Here is a 21,044-nt window from a genome sequence, read left to right on the forward strand (position 1 = left end):
TGACCACCTAGAGGTCGGTCTAATTCCCAGTGCTGACCATCTCTATGGCAAAGATGAACAAATATGAAATATTCTATGCTGAAAGCGGATACCAAGGGACAGAAATGTTTATGATGTGAAAGTTCTGCATTTAGTCATAAAATCAGAACTACAGAGCTCCTAGTCTGTGATCTTAATTTCACAACCATTGTTAATAAAACAAGAAACTTTCCAGCCCTCAGCCCCACAAATTCTCCCAACCCCACGAGAGATAAAAAATCTATAAGAGCTTTTGATTTCAACCTTTTTATATTCCTATGAAAATGTCCAGGTCAGGTTGAAGTTTTGTATTTGATCCAGTATTTTAAATCAGTCAACGTAAACATTTAAAGTACAAACATGTCTGCAGTTGCCAAAATAATTACTACATCCATCATTATTCAGAAAGCTCGGCTATTTTCAATTCACTTCCGACGCTTGCGCGGTGGGATGGAATGTTCGCTTGATTCTGCATCACTGTCGTCATACTCGTCGTCTTCTTCCTCCTCCTCCTCCTCCACCTCCTCCTCTTCCGCTTCCACCTCCTCCTCCACCTCAAGCTCTACCTGCACCAGTCTTGTCCGTTTCTGGATGCTCTTTCGCGGTTTGCCTCGTTTGTAGCTGTAGTTGGGAAGATGTTTCCGCAACATGTCAATGAAGCAACGTTCTGTTTTTTCCACGCAGGTGAGGACCTGGCTACCCTCCTGATTATACAGTTCTGCGTTGTTAAACACCAGCTTTATGTCCTCGAGAAATTCCTCGACAGATTTATAGGTGCTGCATGAACACTTGCTCTGCATGGTCTGCAAGTCCATAGGTTTAGTGATTATTTCAAAATAATCTTCTGCTTCGTCAGTGGTCACAGGCTCTCTAGAAAAGGCGAAAAGCAATTTGTAAACTTTAACTCTACACAGAAAAAGGACAACCAATAGCTGTATCAAATTCACTCAGTGTAAATTGTGCACCGTACTGATCGTACAACAGGTTACATTCCTCTGGAAGTGTTGCCCTGTTTTGTTTCCTCTCACGTTAGGCTCTGACCATATTTTCATCATTTTAACTGCTGGAGCCGACACAATGCAGCCTGGTCACCTCTGTTACCACCATGAGTTTAGTCTTTTCTGGCAGATTGAGCCTAGTGACAAGTGTGTGCCGGAAAGCAAGGTTTGCTTATTGTGTGAAACTTGGAAGTGTCGCAAGCACAGCTCTGTGTAAATGTGGCTTGAGTTATGTCCTAAACGCACTGACTCTCACTGGAATACGATGCCACAGGTGTCAGCGGCCCTCTAGTGCTCCATCCAAGTGACCTTGTTTAACTACACAGGGCATCACAGCCCAGCTTAATCATGGCTTCTGTAAATATCTATGTACCATCACTCTCCAGCATGGGTCACTGAATAATCAAAAGCAGGGAGCTTTTCATCTCCTTGCACAGGGGTGCAGTGGCCAATTGCAGCACCCAACTATTGCTTCGACAGATCAGCTAACAAATCTTACAAAGAGTATTCTTAGCTATAAGAAATGGGAGCAGGAGTAGACCATACGGCCCTGAGAGCCTGCTCCGCCATTCAATAAGATCATGGCTGATCTTCTATCTCAACTCCACTTTCCCGCCCTATCCCTGTATCACTTGAGCCCAAAAATCTATCGATCGCAGTCTTGGGTAGAGAATTCCAAAGATTCACAATCCTCTGAAGAAATTTCTCCTCATCTCAGTCCTAAATAGCCAACCTCATCCGAAGACTGACCCCTAGCTCTAGAGTCCCCAGCCAGGGGAAAGAGCCGCTCAGTGTCTACCCTGTCAAGCCCGCTAAGAATTTTATAAGTTTCAATGAGATCACCTCTCATTCTTCTAAATCCCAATCTACTCAATCTCTCCTCATAGGACAATCCTCTCATCCCAGGAATCAATCTAGTGAACCTTTGTTACACCCCTTTCTAAGGCAAGTATGTCCTTCCTTAGGTAAGGAGACCAAAAACTGTGCACAGTACTCCAGCTGTGGTCTCGCCAAAGCCCGATACAATTGCAGCAAGACTTCCTTACTCTTATACTCCAACCCCCTTGCAATAAAGGCTAACATATCATTTGCCTTCTTAATTGCTTGCTGTACCTGCATGTTAACTTTGTGATTCATGTTCAAAGACACCCAAATCCCTCTGCATGCCAACATTACTCGTCTCTCACCTTTTAAAAAAATCCTGCTTTTCTATTCTTCCTACCAAATTGAATAATTTCACATTTCCTCACATTATACTCTGCCACCTTCTTGTCCACTCAATTAACTTGTCTATATATCCCTTTCAGGCTCTTTGTGTCCTTCCCACAGCTTACTTTCCCACCTAGCTTTGCCGAGTCAGCAAACTTGGATGCATTACACTCGGTCCCTTTATCCAAGTCATTAATATAGATTGTAAATAGCTGAGGTCCAAGCACTGATCCTTGAGGTATCCCACTAGTTACAATCAGCCAACCCGAAAATGACCAGTTTATTACAACTCTCTGTTTTCTGTCCGTTAACCAATCCTCAATCAAGCTAATATACTACCCCAATACCATGAGCCCATATCTTGTGTAACATCCCAGTGTGGCACCTTATCGAATCCCTTTTGAAAATCCAAAGATACTACATCCACTGGTTCCCCCTTTTTTTTAAAGTAACTAGCAGGGTAGAACTCCGATTTGTCAAACACTATTTCCCGTGCATAAACCCATGCTAACTCTGCCTAATCATATATGATTTAAGTGCCCTGTTAACACATCATGAACAATAGATTCTAGCATTTTTCCTACAACTGACATTAGGCTAACTGGCCTATGGTTCCCAGTTTTCTTCCTTCCTCCTTTCTTGAATAGTGGGGTTACAATCCACAGGGACCGGTGCAGAATTTAGGGAATTCTGGAAGATCAAAACCAATGCATCCACTATCCCTGCAGCCACCTCTTTTTAAACCCTAGGATGTAGGCCATCGGGTCGAGGGGATTTGTTGGCTTTTAGTCCCATTAATTGCTCCAGTACTTTTTCTTTACCAATATTAATTACTTTAAGTTCATCACGCTCATTCAACCCTTGGTTCCTCACTATGTTTTTTGTGTCTTCTACTATGAAGACAGATAAAGTATTTGTTTAACTTCTGCCGTTTCCTTATTCCCCATTATAATTTCTCCTGTCTCTTCCTCCAAGGGACCCATGTTTACTTCCACTAATTTTTTTTTTTTTTTTTACATACTAATAAAAGCTCTTATAATCTGTTTTTATATTTCTTGCTAGTTTACTCTCAATTTCTATTTTCTCCCTCCATCAATTTCTTGGTCGTCCTTTGCTTGTTTCTAAAACACTCCCAATTCTCAGGCTTACTTGGTAACACTAGAAGCCTTTTTTAATCTAATACTATCCTATAAGAACATAAGAAATAGGAGGAATAGGCCATCTGGCCCCTCGAGCCTGCTCAGCCATTCAATAAGATCATGGCTGATCCAATCTTGGCCTCAATTCCACTTTTCTGCCTGTTCCCCGTAACCCTTGACTCCCCTGTAGTTCAAATATCTGTCTAGCTCCGCCTTGAATATATTCACTGACTCCGCCTCCACAGCTCTCTGGGGTAGAGAATTCCAGAGATTCACGACCCTCAGAGAAGAAATTCCTCCTCATCTCCGTCTTAAATGGGTGACCCCTTATCCTAAAACTATGGCCCCAGTTCTAGATTCCCCCACGAGGGGAAACATCCTCTCAGCATCTACCCGGTCAAGCCCCCTCAGAATCTTATATGTTTCAATAAGATCACCTCTCATTCTTCTAAACTTCAATGAGTATAGGCCCAACCTGCTCAACCATTCCTCATAAGACAACACTTTCATCCCAGGAATCAACCTCGTGAACCTTCTCTGAACGGCCTCCAATGCAAGTATATCCCTCCTAAAATAAGGAGACCAAAACTGTACGCAGTACTCCAGGTGTGGTCTCACCAATGCCCTACACAGTTGTAGCAATACTTCCCTACTTTTATGCTCCATCCCCCTTGCAATAAAGGCCAACATTCCATTTGTCTTCCCAATTACCTGCATGCTAACTTTTTGTGTTTCATGTATGAGGACACCCAGATCATTCTGTACCACAGCATTCTGTAGTCTCTCTCCATTTAAGTAATATTGTTTTTCTATTCTTCCTACCAAAGTGGATAGCCTCACATTTTCCCACATTATACTCCATCTGCCAAATTGTTGCCCACTCACTTAACCTATCTATATCCCTTTGCAGACTCTGTGTCCTCCTCACAACTTGCTTTCCCACCTATCTTTGTATCGTCAGCAAATTTGGCTACATTACACTCAGTCCCTTCATTCAAGTCATTAATATAGATTGTAAATAGCTGAGGCCCCAGCACCGATCCCTGTGGCACACCACTAGTTGCAGTTTGCCAACCTGAACATGACCCATTTATCCTGACTCTCTTCTTTCTATTAGTTAGCCAATCCTCTATCATGCTAATATATTACCCCCAACACCGTGAGCTCTTATCTTGTGCAGTAACCTTTTATGTGCCACTTATCGAATGCCTTTTGGAAATCCAAATACACTACATCTACTGGTTCCCCTTGATCCACCCTGCTCGTTACATCCTCAAAGAACTCAAATAAATTTGTCAAACACGGTTCCCCTTTACCAAAACCATGTTGACTTTGCTTGATTGTATTATGATTTTCTAACTGTCCTGCTACTACTCCCTTAATAATGGATTCCAGCATTTTCCCCAATGACAGGTGTTAGGCTAACAGGCCCATAGTTTCCTATCTCCCTCCTTTCTTGAATAGGGGCGTTACATGTGTGGTTTTCCAATCCATTGGGACCTTTCCAGAATCTAGAGAATTTTGAAAGATTACAACCAATGCATCCACCATCTCTGCAGCCACTTCTTTTAAGACCCCAGGACTTGTCGGCCTTTAATCCCATTCGTTTGCCTAGTACTTTTTCCTCTAGTGATAGTTTTAAGTTCCTCCCTATTTATATTTGTTCAAAGTCTCTGCCATTTTCCTGGTTTCCCATTATTAATTCCCCAGTCTCATCCTCTAAGGGACCAACGTTTACTTTAGCTACTCTCTTCCTTTTTATATACTTGGAGAAGCTCTTACTGTCTGTTTTTATATTTGCTAGTTTACTCTCAATCTATTTTTTCCCTCTATTATTTTTTGTCATCCTTTGTTGGTTTTAAATATTTCCCAATCTTCTGGCTTACCACTAATTTTCGCAACACTGGAAGCCTTTTCTTTCAATTTGATACCATCCTTAACTTCCTCAGTTAGCCACGATGGTTCATCCTTCTCGTAGAGTCTTTCTTTCTCACTGGAATATATCTGAGAGTTATGAAATATCTCCTTAAATGTCTGCCGCTGCTTATCTACCATCTTACCTTTCAATCTATTTTCCCAGTCCACTTTAGCCAACTGTCTTCATAAACTTAAATAAAGGCAATTACAAGGGTAAGACACAAGTTTCAGACCCAAGTTTCTCGCCCTCAAACTGAATGTGAAATTCTATCATGTTATGATCACTCTTCCCTAGAGGATCCTTTACTATGAGATCATTAATTAATTCTGTCTCATTACACCTTACCAGATCTAAGATAGCCTGTTTCCTGGTTGGTTCCACAACCTATGCTTCTAAGAAACCGTCCCGAATATACTCTATGAACTCATCCTCAAGACTACATGTGCCAATTTGACTTGTCCAATCTACAGGAAACTCTTTTTTATCCGGCACCGACAGGACCGGCATGGTGCCGGTTTATCAAAAAGTCCGGATTACAGAGAGTTATAGTTAAAAGGTACGAGAGCTCCATACACAGCAACAAATCCAAGCTCCCCTGTACAGCTGCAAGAACCCCGGCCACAGACGAAGCGCCCCTGTTGCTTAGCAACAAGTGCAGAAACCCCCGATTACACAGCCAAGAATCAAGAAACGGCCACTAATATGAAGAAAAACTTAACTGAACCTACTCCTGAATTTTGCCGGTTAACCGAGATTTCCGGTTGTTTGGGTGCCGGTAAATCGAGAGTTTCCTGTATATGAAGATTAAAATCGCCCACAATTATTGCAGTACCTTTCTTACAAGCCCCCATTATTTCTTGATTTATACGCTGTCATACAGTGTAACTACTGTTAGGGGGCCTATAGACTTCTCCCACCAGTGACTTCTTTCCCTTACTATTTCTCATCTCCACCCAAATTGATTCTACATCTTGATCTTCCGAGCCAAGATAATTTCTCACTACTGTACTGATCTTATCCTTTATTAACATAGCTACCCCACCTCCTTTTCGTTTCTGCCTATCCTTCCGAAATGTCAAATACCCCTGAATATTCAGTTCCCAGCCTTGGTCTCCTTGCAACTACATCTCTGTAATGGCTATCAGATCATACCCATTTATTTCTATTTGTGCCATCAATTCATCTATCTTGTTACGAATGCTGCGAGGATTAAGAGCCTTTAATTTTATTTTTTTTAAACATTTTCCCCTACTCTAACCTTATTTTCTGGTGAATTCTTATGTTTGTACGCTCTATCCATTCCTGTCACACTCTGGTTATCGTTACCCCCATTGCTACCACTATTGCCTTGTCCTTTCACTTTAACTTTCTAAATTTCCCCTCACCTGAACCCCCCCCCCCCAACTATTTAGTTTTAAGCCCATCCTTAACTTCTCTAGTTAGCCATGGTTGGACCACTTCTCATAAGGCTTTTAATACTTCAAGGGAATGCATGTTCATTGAGAATTATGAATTATTTCTTTAAATGTTCGACATTGCTTATCTACCATCATATCTTTTAATCTAATTTCCCAATCTACCTTAGCCAACTCGCCCCTCATGCCTATGTAATTGGCTTTGTTTAAATTTAAGACCCTAGTTTCGGACTTAACCACATCACACTCAAACTCAGTATGAAATTCTATCATATTATGATCACTCTTCCCCAGAAGACCCTTTACTACAAGATTACTAATTAACCCCGTCTCATTACACAATACTAGATCTAAAATAGCCTGGTCCCTAGTTGGTTCCTTGACAATGTTCTAGAAAACTGTCTCTAATGCATTCCATGAACTCGTCCTCTAAACTACTTTTGCCAATTTGGTTTGCCTAGTCTATATGAAAATTAAAGTCTCACAAGGACTTTGGGTACCATTGTGGCAAATTTTATTCCCCTTACCTGAAGGGCCAGCTATATCTGGATCTGATTAATTTATTCAGGGTTTCTTCACACTTTGCCAGCTCCAGGTTTAGTCTCCGTGACCTATATTTTGTTCCTTGTCGCACCTACAGGCACAAGAAATCAGTGATTAGCAACGCAACTGTGTTTCAATATTTTTCTTCCCCACCAAAAGAATTATAAGTAGTCTATATAGCAGATTTTACTTTGTATGTGTCTTTCTGGTACCTCACCCAAATGCCTATTATTCATGCGTGAATCTCTACAGCAAGCACCAGTTGAGTCAGATCCTGTCCTCACCCAATGTTCACACTGCACTTTTCCAGAAGGGGTCGCTGGCTAGTGATCAGTGGAGGAACCATTGCTCATTTTCTCATTATTCAAAGATTATTCAGGGCAACTACAGAACTATTTCCACTGTCTCTACTGAGATTAGTCAACTCAGCACAAAACGGGGTTAAACCCAGCACCATCATTATCTAGTGTTTGCCTACTCATTAGTTAAAAGCACTGCGCGATTGGGGGGGACAGATTGTCCCCGATACTATCCCTATAGATAGAAGCCACAATCGTTAACATTTCAGAGAATACCACCGCGCTCAACTATAATCCTTGGTTTTACACAGGATACTTTGTAAATTTATGTATTTTAATCCTGGTATGGTGGAAATTTATGTGACAGTATTTGGTACAATCATGCAATACAGCTATAAAGCTGTTTCTCAAACGATTGCCCTCTGATGGCAAGGGTCAAAGGGGACCTAATTTGGGGCCATTGTAAATTAGTCTAAAAGCTACATGTAAATTAACGACTACAAAGGTAGACACAAGTTGTGGTAATTGCGACTACCCACAATGGCTCCTGTGTCGCTGGAGGCCAGGGAATGTCTCAATATTACCTGTGAAATGTATCAGATCAGGGTAGAATGGCAGAGATGTGGAAACAGTTGAATATTCTAGAGATCTCAATTAACTTTGGGAAACAGGGATTACTTATCCAGATCGTTCCTTCCAGAGATTATGGATTGGTCAGAGATCATGAAAGGGGAGATTGTACTCAGTCTTCAGAAGGAACTGACTTTTCTTGTTCCGTGTTTCATGTTCGGATGACCACCAAAATCCAAACTTGCATTACTGTTGTCACATTGCAGGATTTCAGACAATGAATGCTACTATTGGGCTAAACCTGCTCTCAAGAGGTTAAATTCACAAGTAGCAAGGCATCAATTAGTTTTCAAATGGGGCGTCTGAAACAGTGTGCTGTAGACAATGATAGTTTGACATTCCAGTCATCGTTCACACTCACTACTGCTGCATCAACTCGATTTATTTGAACTCAGCAGGAGTCATTGCCAAGTTAGGTTGGGGTGGGGGTTACCAAGTTTAATTAAAAGCGGACATGCGTCAGGCTTTTGAACAGAGAGCTGCATAAGTAGAGGCAGTCAGGCAGCAAAGGCCTGAGAAAGATGGAATACAAGAAATATTCTAGGAATACCTAGCTTAAAATAAACCTCTAGAATGATGTAGCATAAAAGACAAATTATATTGTTGTTCCATATATTCACTTGATAGAAATAAAACAGCTTAATGATTCAGATCAAGTCTCTTCTTACCAAATGTTCACTTGGTCCGCTTTTAGAGAGATTGAAGAAATAGCCGTGCAATGTACACGCATATCTGGTTCAGATCACAAGGAGATCTGCAATTACATTCTGTGGTTATGGTATTGTACTAGTAGTTACGGGGCAGTGCAAGTCAACTCCTATAGAAGACACTCAGACTGGGAGCAACTGATGCCACTGAACCCAAAAAGGTATCGACAGCAGACCCAAATTTAAACAACTGCATTTCAGTGAAAGGAATTAATTAAGCATAACACTAACTCTCAAGTGAAATGTAGTATTTGAAACTTCACAGCTTTAACTTCCAGTGTGTCTGCGCTGTGGTCAGGATAATGCTGGCAATGCACTCACACATTGTGAATTGTGTTGCTTGCCAGTGTGCTTATGAAGAGTTCCTGGTACCTGCTTTACACTCACTGAGGGCTCAAACCCATGCTAGTCAGTAACTAATGGGGGAGGTTGAGGCATGGTAAGCAGGACTTCTTTGGGGCTGAGTTTTCTCCAACAGAGCACAATTGGCAACGGAAGATGCAATGCTCCAACATACTGTTGATGGACCATCCATTCCGTCTCATTAATAGGAGCCAGATGGGTAGACCAGTCACTTGGTTCCTAATAACCCTGCAAAATAATGCCCTAATGGTAGTGGTGATCCTGGCTGGACAGAAGCAGGAAGCTAACCAGTACTTGGTGTTGATAGGCTGCATGGTTTTAGCTGATTGAACACCAGCAGTACCCCTGCACATACTTGGGGATCCTCAAGCCTGGATTCGTGCCAAGCTGCACACAACATTTCTGCACTTGGATGTGTGGGATGTGTCCCTAGGGTCAGAGAACGTGGACTCCATGACAGGCCAATAGAAACGCTACCTGTGTGAATTTCTTAGTAGTTTGGTTAGGAAACTCGTGCATGGTGGTAGGTCACAGCATGCGTCCGTAATCTAGCCGACAAAAAAGGCCCCGAATATTTTTAAATCATACAGTTCAATAATGCAAACAGCAACACACTTCTACAATTTGAAGCCAAATTGATAAATATTGAAATAAGAGTGTGTCAAAGCAATCCTCAATCAGAAGGTTTGAGCATATTGGTTTCAATACATTATCACTCCTCAGGCATTATGCTTTAATGTTGTGTAAACATACTTGTGAGATGTTCTAGCTTCAGTATTTTACCACGACTATCACCAGTGAGAAGAGCTGTAACCAGCAGCACAGCGCCAAATGCTTGGAGAGAAACATCTACAATGACACTGGATGTTCTTTCACAGTTCAAACCAACAAAGTATGAACATTTGACAAGCCCATTGCATCTCACTAAATTCCTATTAACAGGAATATCATGTTTTTTTCTTATACTACTCCCTTACCACATGTGTGCACGAGTGTAGACACATACACACACCCCAATGCACTCTGGACTGGTTTAGCCTGCAAAATCTGTCCGTGACAAATGAGGTTGGATTATCAGGTCGGGTCTGTACATACTGTTTATTTGGTCTCCTGATAATTGCCGCCCATGAAAGACGACCCCACTTCTGTTTGGCTGAAGTACAACAGGACAGCTGTCAGAGTGCTGCGACTCACTAACCCCAGCAGGCCAGCAACAACTGTCAGCAGTACAAACAGTTCGAGCCTGCGGCTGCATTGTTGGGATTCTGATACTAATTGGACCCCCCAGCCTACAGATACATTTAGTCCTATTTTAAACCCTCTTAACAACCTATGAATCATCTCTCAATAATCCACAAAGTGTAAGGGTTCAAGAGCATCTCTGCCGAGATATTTGTCAGAAATCTTCCGCTGATTTCTTGTTCCCTTTGTCGAGACCAGAATAATTTCCCGGCGTCTCCTACTTGACCTACTCCAAGTCGGAGGAGAAGACCCAACAGCATAGCTGGGATGCCAACAATAATTTCTCAAAAGGAAGAATTTCATGACCCTGGGTCAGAAGAAACACTTTGGGGGAGGGTGGTGGGGTAGAAAGAGAGATAGAGAATGGTAATCCTCAAGGCTGCTAAATTGTCACTGAATATCCATTTTCTGGGATCTGAATGATCTGTGGGCAACACTTATCTATCAATTTGAGCTGGTCACAGGTACCTTCTTCTAATTGGTTGCTGTTAAGGATATGCTTGGCAGGGACCAGGTGCAAGATTTGGTATCCATTATTTGCTACCTTCCGTGGCCTGGTGTTCTGTTCCCAGACTTCCTTTCCCAAGCCTGCCCGTTTCCAGGTCCCAAACCTTTTCTCCAAGACCAGGTTCCCTCATGTTTTTCTCTTACCTGTGCATCCTACAGTGAGTGGGAGACACCAACTGTGGTTCGTATTTGAACTTTTTAGCCTGGTAAGCTTCTTTGAAGCAGCTCAGTGGCTGCAGCAGCCGGTCTGGGACCAAGAGCAGAGGCAGGATGGACATCAGCTGAATTCCCCCCTGCACCCCCACCCAGCTCCCAATTTTACAAGAAAATAACTTAAAAGACTCTTGGGTGATGGGAGCAGGGTTCCAGCCTATAATTTGATTCGCATTTCTGTGATGCACTCTTCCGAAAGGAGTTTCAGGATTCTTCTGATGCCTGAGAGAAGAGCCATGTGGCCTAGAGTCTTGTTTCTGGTCTCCATGGAAAAATAAGGAGAGTTACAGACAGAAAGCGGGAGACAAGAGTGGGAAAGATACGGAAAGAGCAGGGGAAAAGCAAAACTGACCAGCTCAGAGAGGACAGTAGGAAAGAAACAGACACAAAGTCAGGTACATAAAAAGGCCATTTAGCTTATCTGAAACAGCAGGAACATGAGAAGTACAGCAGGCCCATCAGAATCTTCAGAGCCAGGCACAGACCCTTCAATAGATCTGCTCAGGTTAAGCATTTCAAATAACTAACAGACCCACCACTCATTGCCAGCATTTTCTGTACATTTTCCCCTGTTCCTGTTTAATGGGTTATTTGGAAGGAGGGTTGCAGGGATATAGTTCAAATGTTTCTGGATACACGTACACTTGAGGCTCATGCTATACGCGCAGGGCTGGATACCAGCCTGTTTATGCTGTAAACATTGTCATTTAAAAATACTCATGGCCTGGGGAGGCAGAGAATTCGGTTTGTCACAGTTTTACAGTCCATTTTTCAAAATTAGTTTGGAAGATATCAACAAGCTGCAGCAGGAAAAATATTTCTACACTTGCCAAGGAGTGTAATATCCATCAACAATTAATCCTTGGAAATGTATTTTTAAATAAAGCAAAGTTATAGGGAGTGAACATACTGTAGCCAATGAGAAATAATGTGTCAACAGCTGGCAGGCAAGGTGACTAAAAAAAAAAAAAATACCTCACGGTTAATAACGGAGCTTGATTACTGCTTTCAGGGGGAGGAGGTGATGACACACAATAATTTGCTGCTTGATGAATTCACTCTAAATCAGATCTTGCATTCAGAGTTAGAGAACAAATAGATTGCAAACACAAGAGGCAAGTACATTAGATTCCCTGTTCAAATACCTGCCTTCATCACATCAGATCATGTGGAACATGACTGCATCTCCAATCTTAAGGAGCCTCCCTGCTGTTCACTACTTTCAAGGACCTCAAGTGAGTAATGAAAGCCGATGTTTGGGAAATGAATGCCTTGTCCCCACACCCAAGTCCCGGCAATGCCTCTGAATAGCCAGCATGTCGCTAAGTTTTTTAAAATTAAAATATAAAGAATCTTTCATTTGCAGCTGCCAGGCAACTCTGCGCTGTAGGTGACCATGAGAATTCCACAGGTGTCTGGAATCAGGTTTTGGGGCCTGTATCGTTTATCTGTCATCAGGATGGACAATCCTGTGCCCACATCCTCACTCCGATTGAAAGCATGCCTCTGAGGCCAACATGCATCCTGTATTAAACTGGACATGGTCTGATTTGGACCTGCGCCACAATTGCCTCATCTGTCCTTCATCCAGTTTGCTGTCTTGAAGGATGTGGATTTTGCCGATAGCCAATCTACGGCGCATCGGTCCTGTGATAACAGCCTTGCAATGCTGTCTCCAAAGGATCCAAAACCCATTGAAAGGCAGTTTCTGCGAAAGCTCCCAATCACAATGCAAACAGAATCTGATTTGCTGTGGATGTCCTTGTTATTAGGCAGCTCAGTCTATACATATCTCGGCTAAACTTCATAATTTTAATTGGGGCAATTCCGACTATAAAATTAGTCAAGTAAATCCATGCTTTTTCTGTAGTAAACAATTTTTTTTCTGAAGAAACTCAAATTCAGCTTTCTCCCTTGATCATTTTACCTGTCTTGAAAGTGTTGATTCTTTGCCAAGGTAGAGTTCTGTGGGTGCAGGTTGCCTGCCAGAAGTTCACCCATGTGGCCATTTTCACATGCAAGCCTTGATGAGTGCTGTTGTCTATTCAACTGCAGGACCTCCAGTCCTCACGTTATGTTCACACACTTCCCCGGGGGGACTGAAGAACTAGGATGTGGAACCGCAGGCAATTCTCCTCCCAAATCCAGGCTGGCCGAGGCCAACTCGACCAGTGCCCAGTAAGATCAGCACAGCTGGAGACTTTTCTGGCTTGTACAGCTCAGTAACCGGGGAGGGGGGTGGGGTTTGTGCAAAATGCTTTTAAATATGAAATGCTGCATTTTACTTTGTATGGTTCGATCTCGCTACGGATTTAGTTTTTAAAATTTCTCTCCCCTATATCAGGAACATTAATATGTAATCACTCCTCCTCCCGCTGAAGCTGCTGATTTATGGAATCAGGTTGAGGGCCTGTACCATTTGTCAGTCTTCAGGATGGACAATCCTATGCTCACTTCCCTGCTCCCCAACCGATAACACAGCTAACATGTATCCTGCATTACATCTGACATTTATGTAAGTATTACTTTAGATTTAATAAAATCTAAAGTAAACATGAAATGAAAAATGAATTGGTGGTTAGAAAGTAAAAGGAGAGAATGCACACACATTTTTGTTTAAAACAAAAACGACCTCATGTTTTTCTTGAGGCATTGCTCAAGAAGCTACAAACTAGTTTGGTCTGTCTCCATGGAGTTGAATATCTGTTATCTTGAGTCTGGGTTGCAGTACACAATACAAGATTAAAGCCCTTGCAGACAAACACCTGTTCATTTTATAACTCTCTTGTTGCCAGCCCTGAAATTCTGGCACTTGGCAGCTTGGCACTCACCAGCTCATCAATGTCCACGCCGTTGACAGGTGATGTCTTGTGTCGGGTGTTTCTGCCGTGACCGTGTGGGGACTGTTTCTTCCCCGGCTGTTTGGCCTGCCTCTGAGGACGGGCCTGAGGGGCTGGTTTTCCTTTGGCAGCTTTCCTGGGTCTCGCTGTAAAGAGCAAGATTCATAGGCGATCACTATGCTGGCACACAGATCCTTTCATGCTCGCCACTCAAGTGGCATTCCAGCAAAGCTTTTGTTTGATTTGAAGCTGCATACGACCAACTCTCTCACCCCATCATACTCGCCCCCATGTCCGAATTAAAATAAATAGCAGGATTATTAAAATGGTAACTTTCGTTTTAAAGGAAACTCCCCACAATGTCCTCCTCTCTTGCTCGCCTTATGTTAGTACAGTTCCCGAGGCTCCTCCAGTGCCTTGTCCATGAACAAATACACGGCTGAACCAGACACTGTTCTAACCCAAAATCCACGCAGTCACTGGATGATTATTAGGACATGGAAGTCTGGTTGATCTTTCCTTAGCGCAAGAATCACCAAGGCCATTTGTAGCACCCCCTGCCGCCATTCCAGCTGAGCTAAGCAGCGCAAAGTGCGAAATGAACCTGGGACATTCCTGGGCTGTATAGCTCAATACCACACCGGGTTAATTTTACTTTTAAGCCTTTCCTGGTTAATCCCATGCTGCTTATTCAATTCCATTCATTACGGCAATGTTGTTGTCCATGTGAGGAAACTGTAATTAATATCTTTAAATTAAACTCAGCACAGGTCAAGGGCAGGGCTTTGCAGCTCCAACGCACAGTACCCATCAAATGATGAGACACTCAAATCTCCCCACATAAATTTCCAAGGAACCGCACTAGAGGGAGTCGCCCCAGCTATTCTGTACAGCTACAAGCAGACAATCTAGAGCAAAACAGGCAACAAGTACAAAGGTACCTGTACTTTTCAGATTTCTGCACGATGGGGGAAAAAATGTATTTTGGGAATGACAGTGTTGTAGGAGACGCAATAACTTTGAATTTGAAGCAGGTGTTATTGCAGATAAATGTAAGAAAAGAAATAGTCAAATGCCGGTTTGATTAATTTGTAAAAAAAAAACCTCAAGACTAACAGTTTAATTCCCTTGAATTGTCCAGATCTGAATCATAGCATGTAGTGGCTTACACAATAAAGTAATTTAGGGGAGGCAGCAGAGACGGGACCCTCGATTCCAGTCAAACACAAACTGGTCACTCCAAATTCAAAACCCAATCCGCTAAATGTTCAAAATTATCCCCTAGAAGCAGGTGGCTAAGTTCACAACTTACATCTAAGTCTGGGCCCTCCTCGCTCCTCATAGTCGTCGTCATCCTCCTCTTCCTCCTCCTCATAGTCGTCGTCGTCCTCCTCTTCCTCCTCCTCATTGTCTTCATCTTCCTCCTCGGCATAATTTCTAATAGAAAAAGTGACAGCAGGGAGACATTTTTACTTAAAATATATGGTTTTAGGCTCACACTCAAACATTACTAACTAGATTAGACATTTCAATTGGCAAACAGCAGTTTTTAAACAGAAAAATAGATTTATGCACTGAATCAGTGTGAGTTTTGTTCTGGCAATACTTAGAAAAACATCCGTCCTTCCCTTCTGTTCCTACCCATTGAGGAAGAATGGAGCAACAACTCAATTTCTGCAACAAAAATCAATGTAAACTCCCTGCTCCCAAGTAAAACATTTGGTCACCTGAATTCCAAAAAACTCAAATAAGTCACTTTTAAGACAATTTCAAAGCTTCATGTTAAAAATAAAACCTCATTTTAAAGCACCAGTGCAGAGAAAGCACAGTGCTCACACCAATCACACACTCAATGATTGGACACAGTCATGCTCAGTGTGTTGTCACTAGTTTCCATATTGACTGAACAGCAGAATCTCTGGCTAGACTAGCCAAGGGCAGCTGTGCTCCCAAAATGGCCCAATCCCCAACTCCTCGGCGATTATGGATCCCTGGGCCTCAATTCACAGCTTTCCAGCTCTGCACTACGGCCAGATGTGGACTTCAGAGAGAAAAAGGGCAGCTAGGTACAGAATGAGACAGTGGACACAAGATAAACGGTCTTTTTAAAAACACCGAGCTGCGTTAAGCTGTACGTAACTCAAGTAAATCACCGGTCAGAGGAACTGCCCTGCGTTGATTATACAAGAACTCAACCCAAAACAACCCAGTGGGCTGGTCTAATATGACCCTGTATGCAAATAAAAAGCAAAGGCAAGGGTTTTTAACAACTTTTACAGACAGTTGCATCAGTTGGAATCCACTTCAGCAGCAGCATCATTTGTGTAAAAGATGATAGAAGATCAGAAGACAACAGAGACTGCAGCGGTAAGCTAGCTGTATGGTTACCTGTCACGTGTGCCACGCCTGGCTGTGGCTGGTTGACAAGCTGGGCAGAGCCACTCTCCATCTGGTATTACATAGAGGGCTGGTCTCAAACAGAACAAGTGGAAAGCCTTATTACATTCATCACACAGGATCAGCTTGTCATCCTCACCTGGGGAGCAACAAAACAAAACGTCACCCAAACACATCTGGGTTTACAGACCATGGAAAATGTATACATATCTTAGAGAGTTAAGTCAGTCTTTTAAAATAAAGACCAAGTACAATTATGCTTTCATAATATATAGTAAAATGTTAAAAGAATCAAATAAATTCTTCTTGGGATCCCAGAGAACTAGAATAGGTTTCTAAATAATGTTACTATCAGTTGTAGGCACACCACAACGGGAAAATGGGGTACAGATTGTCGACCATGGCCCTGTGAAACCTAAACCAGAACATCCCACACACACACAAAAATTTAAACTGAACAAAATTCTCTTTTTCTCAGTTCCAAGTCAATTTCAAACCTTCACATTAACAAGGCTACCCAGCTATTGTTTACAGGAAAAAGCAGTCTGATGAAACACTCTAGTCACATTTTGGACAAGCCCTTGATTTACTGGAGAGTTTATGAATACACAGGTGAACCAGAGAGCAATGCTACCACTTCATCGATCTTCCCAAGACATCTAAATAATAATAAGTAAAAAAGCAATGATGCATTTGAGTTACGGGGGTTACAAATTGCTTTCCGATGCACATTGCTGAACTCATTCCATCTTATCAATGAAATCCCACTTACAGTTGTCTCAGAAATTGCAAAGTAGATCAAGTGTTTTGAACTGACCACTGACAAATCAAACACTTCACACTACCGGTGTTGATGCCCCACCCTACTGCACACTACTAACCTAACAAAACAATAACTCACATTCAGAAAGCAGCTTTTAATGTCGAAAAGTATCCCAAGGCACTTTATAAAAGGGGCGTTCAAAACCTTGATCAAAAGGGTGGGATTTAAGAAAGAGACGGTGAAGAGGCAGAGAGGTTCAGGAAGGGAATTTAGAGAGTGGATCCCAGATGGATTGTGAATGGTGCGGTAAAAGGATGGGAAAAGAGGAATGGAGAGTTTGAGGGGGATGTAGGAATGCCCCCATATGCAGTCGGGATGCCCGGTTTGAGGGAGGTTTAACTGGAAGTAATCACCAGAATGATTCAGCTTTCTTAGCAACTTCATAAATCAAGGTTTTAAAAGTAAAAACTTATGTTTGTTGCACCCTGACAGAAACCCAATATTTCAGTCCTAACCTCAAAAGCTGCAGTCTTGATTTTGTTAAACGGTAATTAGACCAATTTAAAAAATAAAGCAGAAGGAAAGTCTACAGGGAGTAGCTTTTATTCAAAAGTATTACCCTTTCCATTGTAGAATGAAATACCTTAAATTTCTTCCACATCTATTTGCATGGTGTGGGTGGGCCCCTAAGTAGCTCTCAGCTTCGTTTGAAATGGTGATCTCCCCCCTGCCGTTTGCAGAGTTACTCCAGGACACAGCAGTAAGCGAGCGGGGAAACCTTTACAAGGTCAGCATGGCACCAATAAAATTGATGGTGTGCAAAAAGGAAGGCAAATTTAAGCTAAAAGTACTGCTTTTGTGAACAGGAGGGTCACTTTAGACAAAAAGCATTTCCACTAGACTTTCTAACCCCTTTCAAGTTCATTTTTATTTGATATGAACACAGGAGCCAAGAAAAATGAGCAGTACTTTGTTAATGAGGTGGAGTTGGTGTTCTGTGAATGAGATAATGCTCAGAACATAGTATTTGGGCAAAATCTGAAATAAATCTCAAAAATGCCAAAAACACAAAGCAGGTCTGCCAGCATCTGACAACAGAAAGGACAGATAATATTCCTGTATGAAAATCTTCCGTAGAAGTTGTTGGTAGCCTTAAACCACATCATTAAGCTAGGTTTTCTCCATCAGATACAAATGGATCAGCTTTGTATTTCTTTTTAATTTATACTTGCGAAGAGGTTCATTGAAACACACCTTTCTACTGATTTCCTGACACTTATAATTTAAAAATCAATTCACGGAGGAGAGTCCAGTAACTGCAGTGCTTACCCTTCTTACGGCACACTTTACAGCGGGCATTTTCAGTTGACATGTCCCATTTGATACAGGCATCCAGCATTCCCAGCAACACATGCATACGAGAGAAGGTCTGAGCCTCTTGGATAGCACTTTTCCATAGCTCCAGGGCAGAAGCAACCTGTGGGGCAAGTTGGTGAAGAGGCAATTACACAACAAGAAACTTTAGAACCAGGAAAAGTCACTGGTCCTTTCTGGATCGAAGCACAGGTGATAAATAAACAGACACAGGCAGTCAGGGGGGTCTAGCAAAGGCTGCAAAACCAGTTAAATCTTCAAACAGAAAGCTGCAATGGCAAGCTTTGGCCAGGCTCAAAAGAAGCATACAGAAGAGTAGGTACAAGGTATTTTGTTTAAGTGAAGGCAACCCATTGATGTGGAGAAGCATAGCAAAATTTTGTATTATTACACAAAGACAGCCTGCTCTCTTCAAAATAAGCAAGTTCAATAATGACTGCTAGTCTACATTTACTCGCTGTGAAATAAAGCAGCTTAATTATTCATATCTGGCCTCGTCTTATCAAATGTTTTCTTTGTCTACCTTCAAAGAGAATGAAACCCGTGCGAAAAACATGGACCATCATTTATGATCACAATGGTGGTTACACTCCTGGTTTACATCGTATAGCTAGGAGAAATGTGAACACCTCAAAAATTTGATGCATTGAAGAATTGTACAGATGAAGTACTTTATACTGAAATTTTCCCTTCTAGGCATGTTTTCACCTTTAACCTGATGCAAATAAAAATAGTTGGAGACAGCCATCACACGACTCCCCCAAAGCAGGTTCTCTCAATCCTACAACCAGTTCTACCAAGCCCAAGTGGCCAATCTTCAACTGTGAGCCGAGACAGCGAGTGTTGGGTGGCTCGTCTATCTTGGGAGGGTCCGATTCCAATCATAACCTCACTAGATAAGCACATCCTAGCAGAGGCTAAGAGATAGCACGTGTGAACCCAAGATGATTGCCCTCTCCCAAGCCCAGGCACACCAAGGCCAATCGTAGTAGCCATCCTGCCATGCTAACTGAAGGCAGCTAACAGAGCATGGACTGGCAACGGAACCGCACACAGTCTGGTCTGCAAGGCTCAGTTACACACTCGTTTACCAGGGAACCAAAGCACCTGGTTAAAACATGCAAGTCATTAGAACAGTTTATTACTAATTATACATAAACTTAGGGGGGGTTTGATGGGGTTTTTTTTAAATTGAAAAACTAAGGTGCATGGTAAGACAGAGTGCAGGACTCCATCAAGGTTGAATAGAGTAAAAGGGGCGGTGAAGTAAACCAGTTGTAATTAGGTGATGTAAACTTGGGTTTTAAAAACCTAAAAAGGTTGTAGGAAGAAAGCAAGACAAGATAGCAGTTCCAAAGTTTTGAAATCCTATAAAAACATTAATTAATTCGAGTAGGTGCAATGAGTCTTGATTTCAACAGAGAGGATACAGGGAGAGTGTATACATGACAGTGGGGAACCAAATATTTCCTAGATTCACTGACAATGCACCATAGAAAGCACAACTTCTGATGGGACTGAGAATTTGAGTGGCAATCTAGCTTAACTTCAATACCGAGAGATATCCTCACTTTCTTGTACACTGAAATTCCCTGTACAATTAAACTATTTACTGCCAATTTTCAAGAAAGGGAAAAGACTATTTATGTTTTAGCACAACCCATGATTCTCCCCCCTGCCCCCACAGTAAGCGGTCACACAGAACTGCCATTCAACAGCTGTTCTGTCATTCAACAGCAGTGCACCCACTCGAGCTACCTCAACAAGGTGCAAAGCCAATACATTTCACTTGGACTGTATAGGAAAAATGCAGACATGGAAGTAATTACAAGGTTGTGAAGTAATTGAAGGGTTTAGGTTGTATTGAAATTTGACTGATTTCACAATCCCAGAATCAGATTACAGCCTTGTAATGCCTACAGTGTCAATTCTATGCTCAGGTTTTATTTAGTTTTTGAAGTGCAACGACCTGACAAGTGGATGAATCACTTCTAGTTTTATCAATAAATAAAGTAATCATCAGGCAATGCATTGAATAAAACATTCCGGGGCTGGATTGCAAGGTAGTAACATCAAAGGATTCAGATGACCGACACCAGGCTGGGAGTTCCCAGGGATGATCTCAGCTCTATGCGGAGTCCGCTGTTCAGTAGGGATAGCAGTTAGAGTGTTACAAATGCCTGCAGCACCCCTGGGTATGGGGAAGACAGAAAGATGAAAAAGAGGTTCTGCTCTTTATTCTAGTGGCTCGAGGAAGGTGATGGATGGTCAGGTGAATAGGATCAGGCCTAGTGGTGACGCCTTTGTGACAAAACAGCTTTCAGTATCCAGGCTCACCGATGCAGAATAGTCAGTCACTTTAATGAGGCTGCCGTTACCTGTGGAACCCACGGGTGGAACTTATAACTTCAGCACAGTCAATAGAAATGAAAATTGGTCAAGGTGCATTACAGGCAGCCGATCCAATGC

The 21,044-nt window shown here is 42.2% G+C and overlaps 1 protein-coding gene across 3 annotated transcripts in view; it reads right to left on the minus strand.

The window, feature by feature from the left end:
* Nucleotides 1-269: 269 nt before the first annotated feature.
* baz1b (bromodomain adjacent to zinc finger domain, 1B) overlaps nt 270-21,044 on the minus strand; it is an 83,066-nt gene continuing 62,291 nt past the window's right edge. For all 3 annotated transcript variants that reach the window (XM_085964339.1, XM_085964338.1, XM_085964337.1), the window contains 6 exons: nt 18,531-18,678; nt 16,430-16,577; nt 15,354-15,478; nt 14,033-14,187; nt 7,225-7,331; nt 270-888 (listed from right to left, as the gene is read on the minus strand). In XM_085964339.1, coding sequence (XP_085820465.1) covers nt 444-888; nt 7,225-7,331; nt 14,033-14,187; nt 15,354-15,478; nt 16,430-16,577; nt 18,531-18,678 — 1,128 coding nt within the window. In that variant the 3' untranslated portion in view covers nt 270-443. The remainder of the gene's footprint in view (nt 889-7,224; nt 7,332-14,032; nt 14,188-15,353; nt 15,479-16,429; nt 16,578-18,530; nt 18,679-21,044) is intronic.

Source organism: Somniosus microcephalus, chromosome 22 (assembly GCF_052327205.1).
Source record: "Somniosus microcephalus isolate GS21.2 chromosome 22, FLI_Smic_1.0, whole genome shotgun sequence".
NCBI classification, from domain to species: domain Eukaryota; kingdom Metazoa; phylum Chordata; class Chondrichthyes; order Squaliformes; family Somniosidae; genus Somniosus; species Somniosus microcephalus.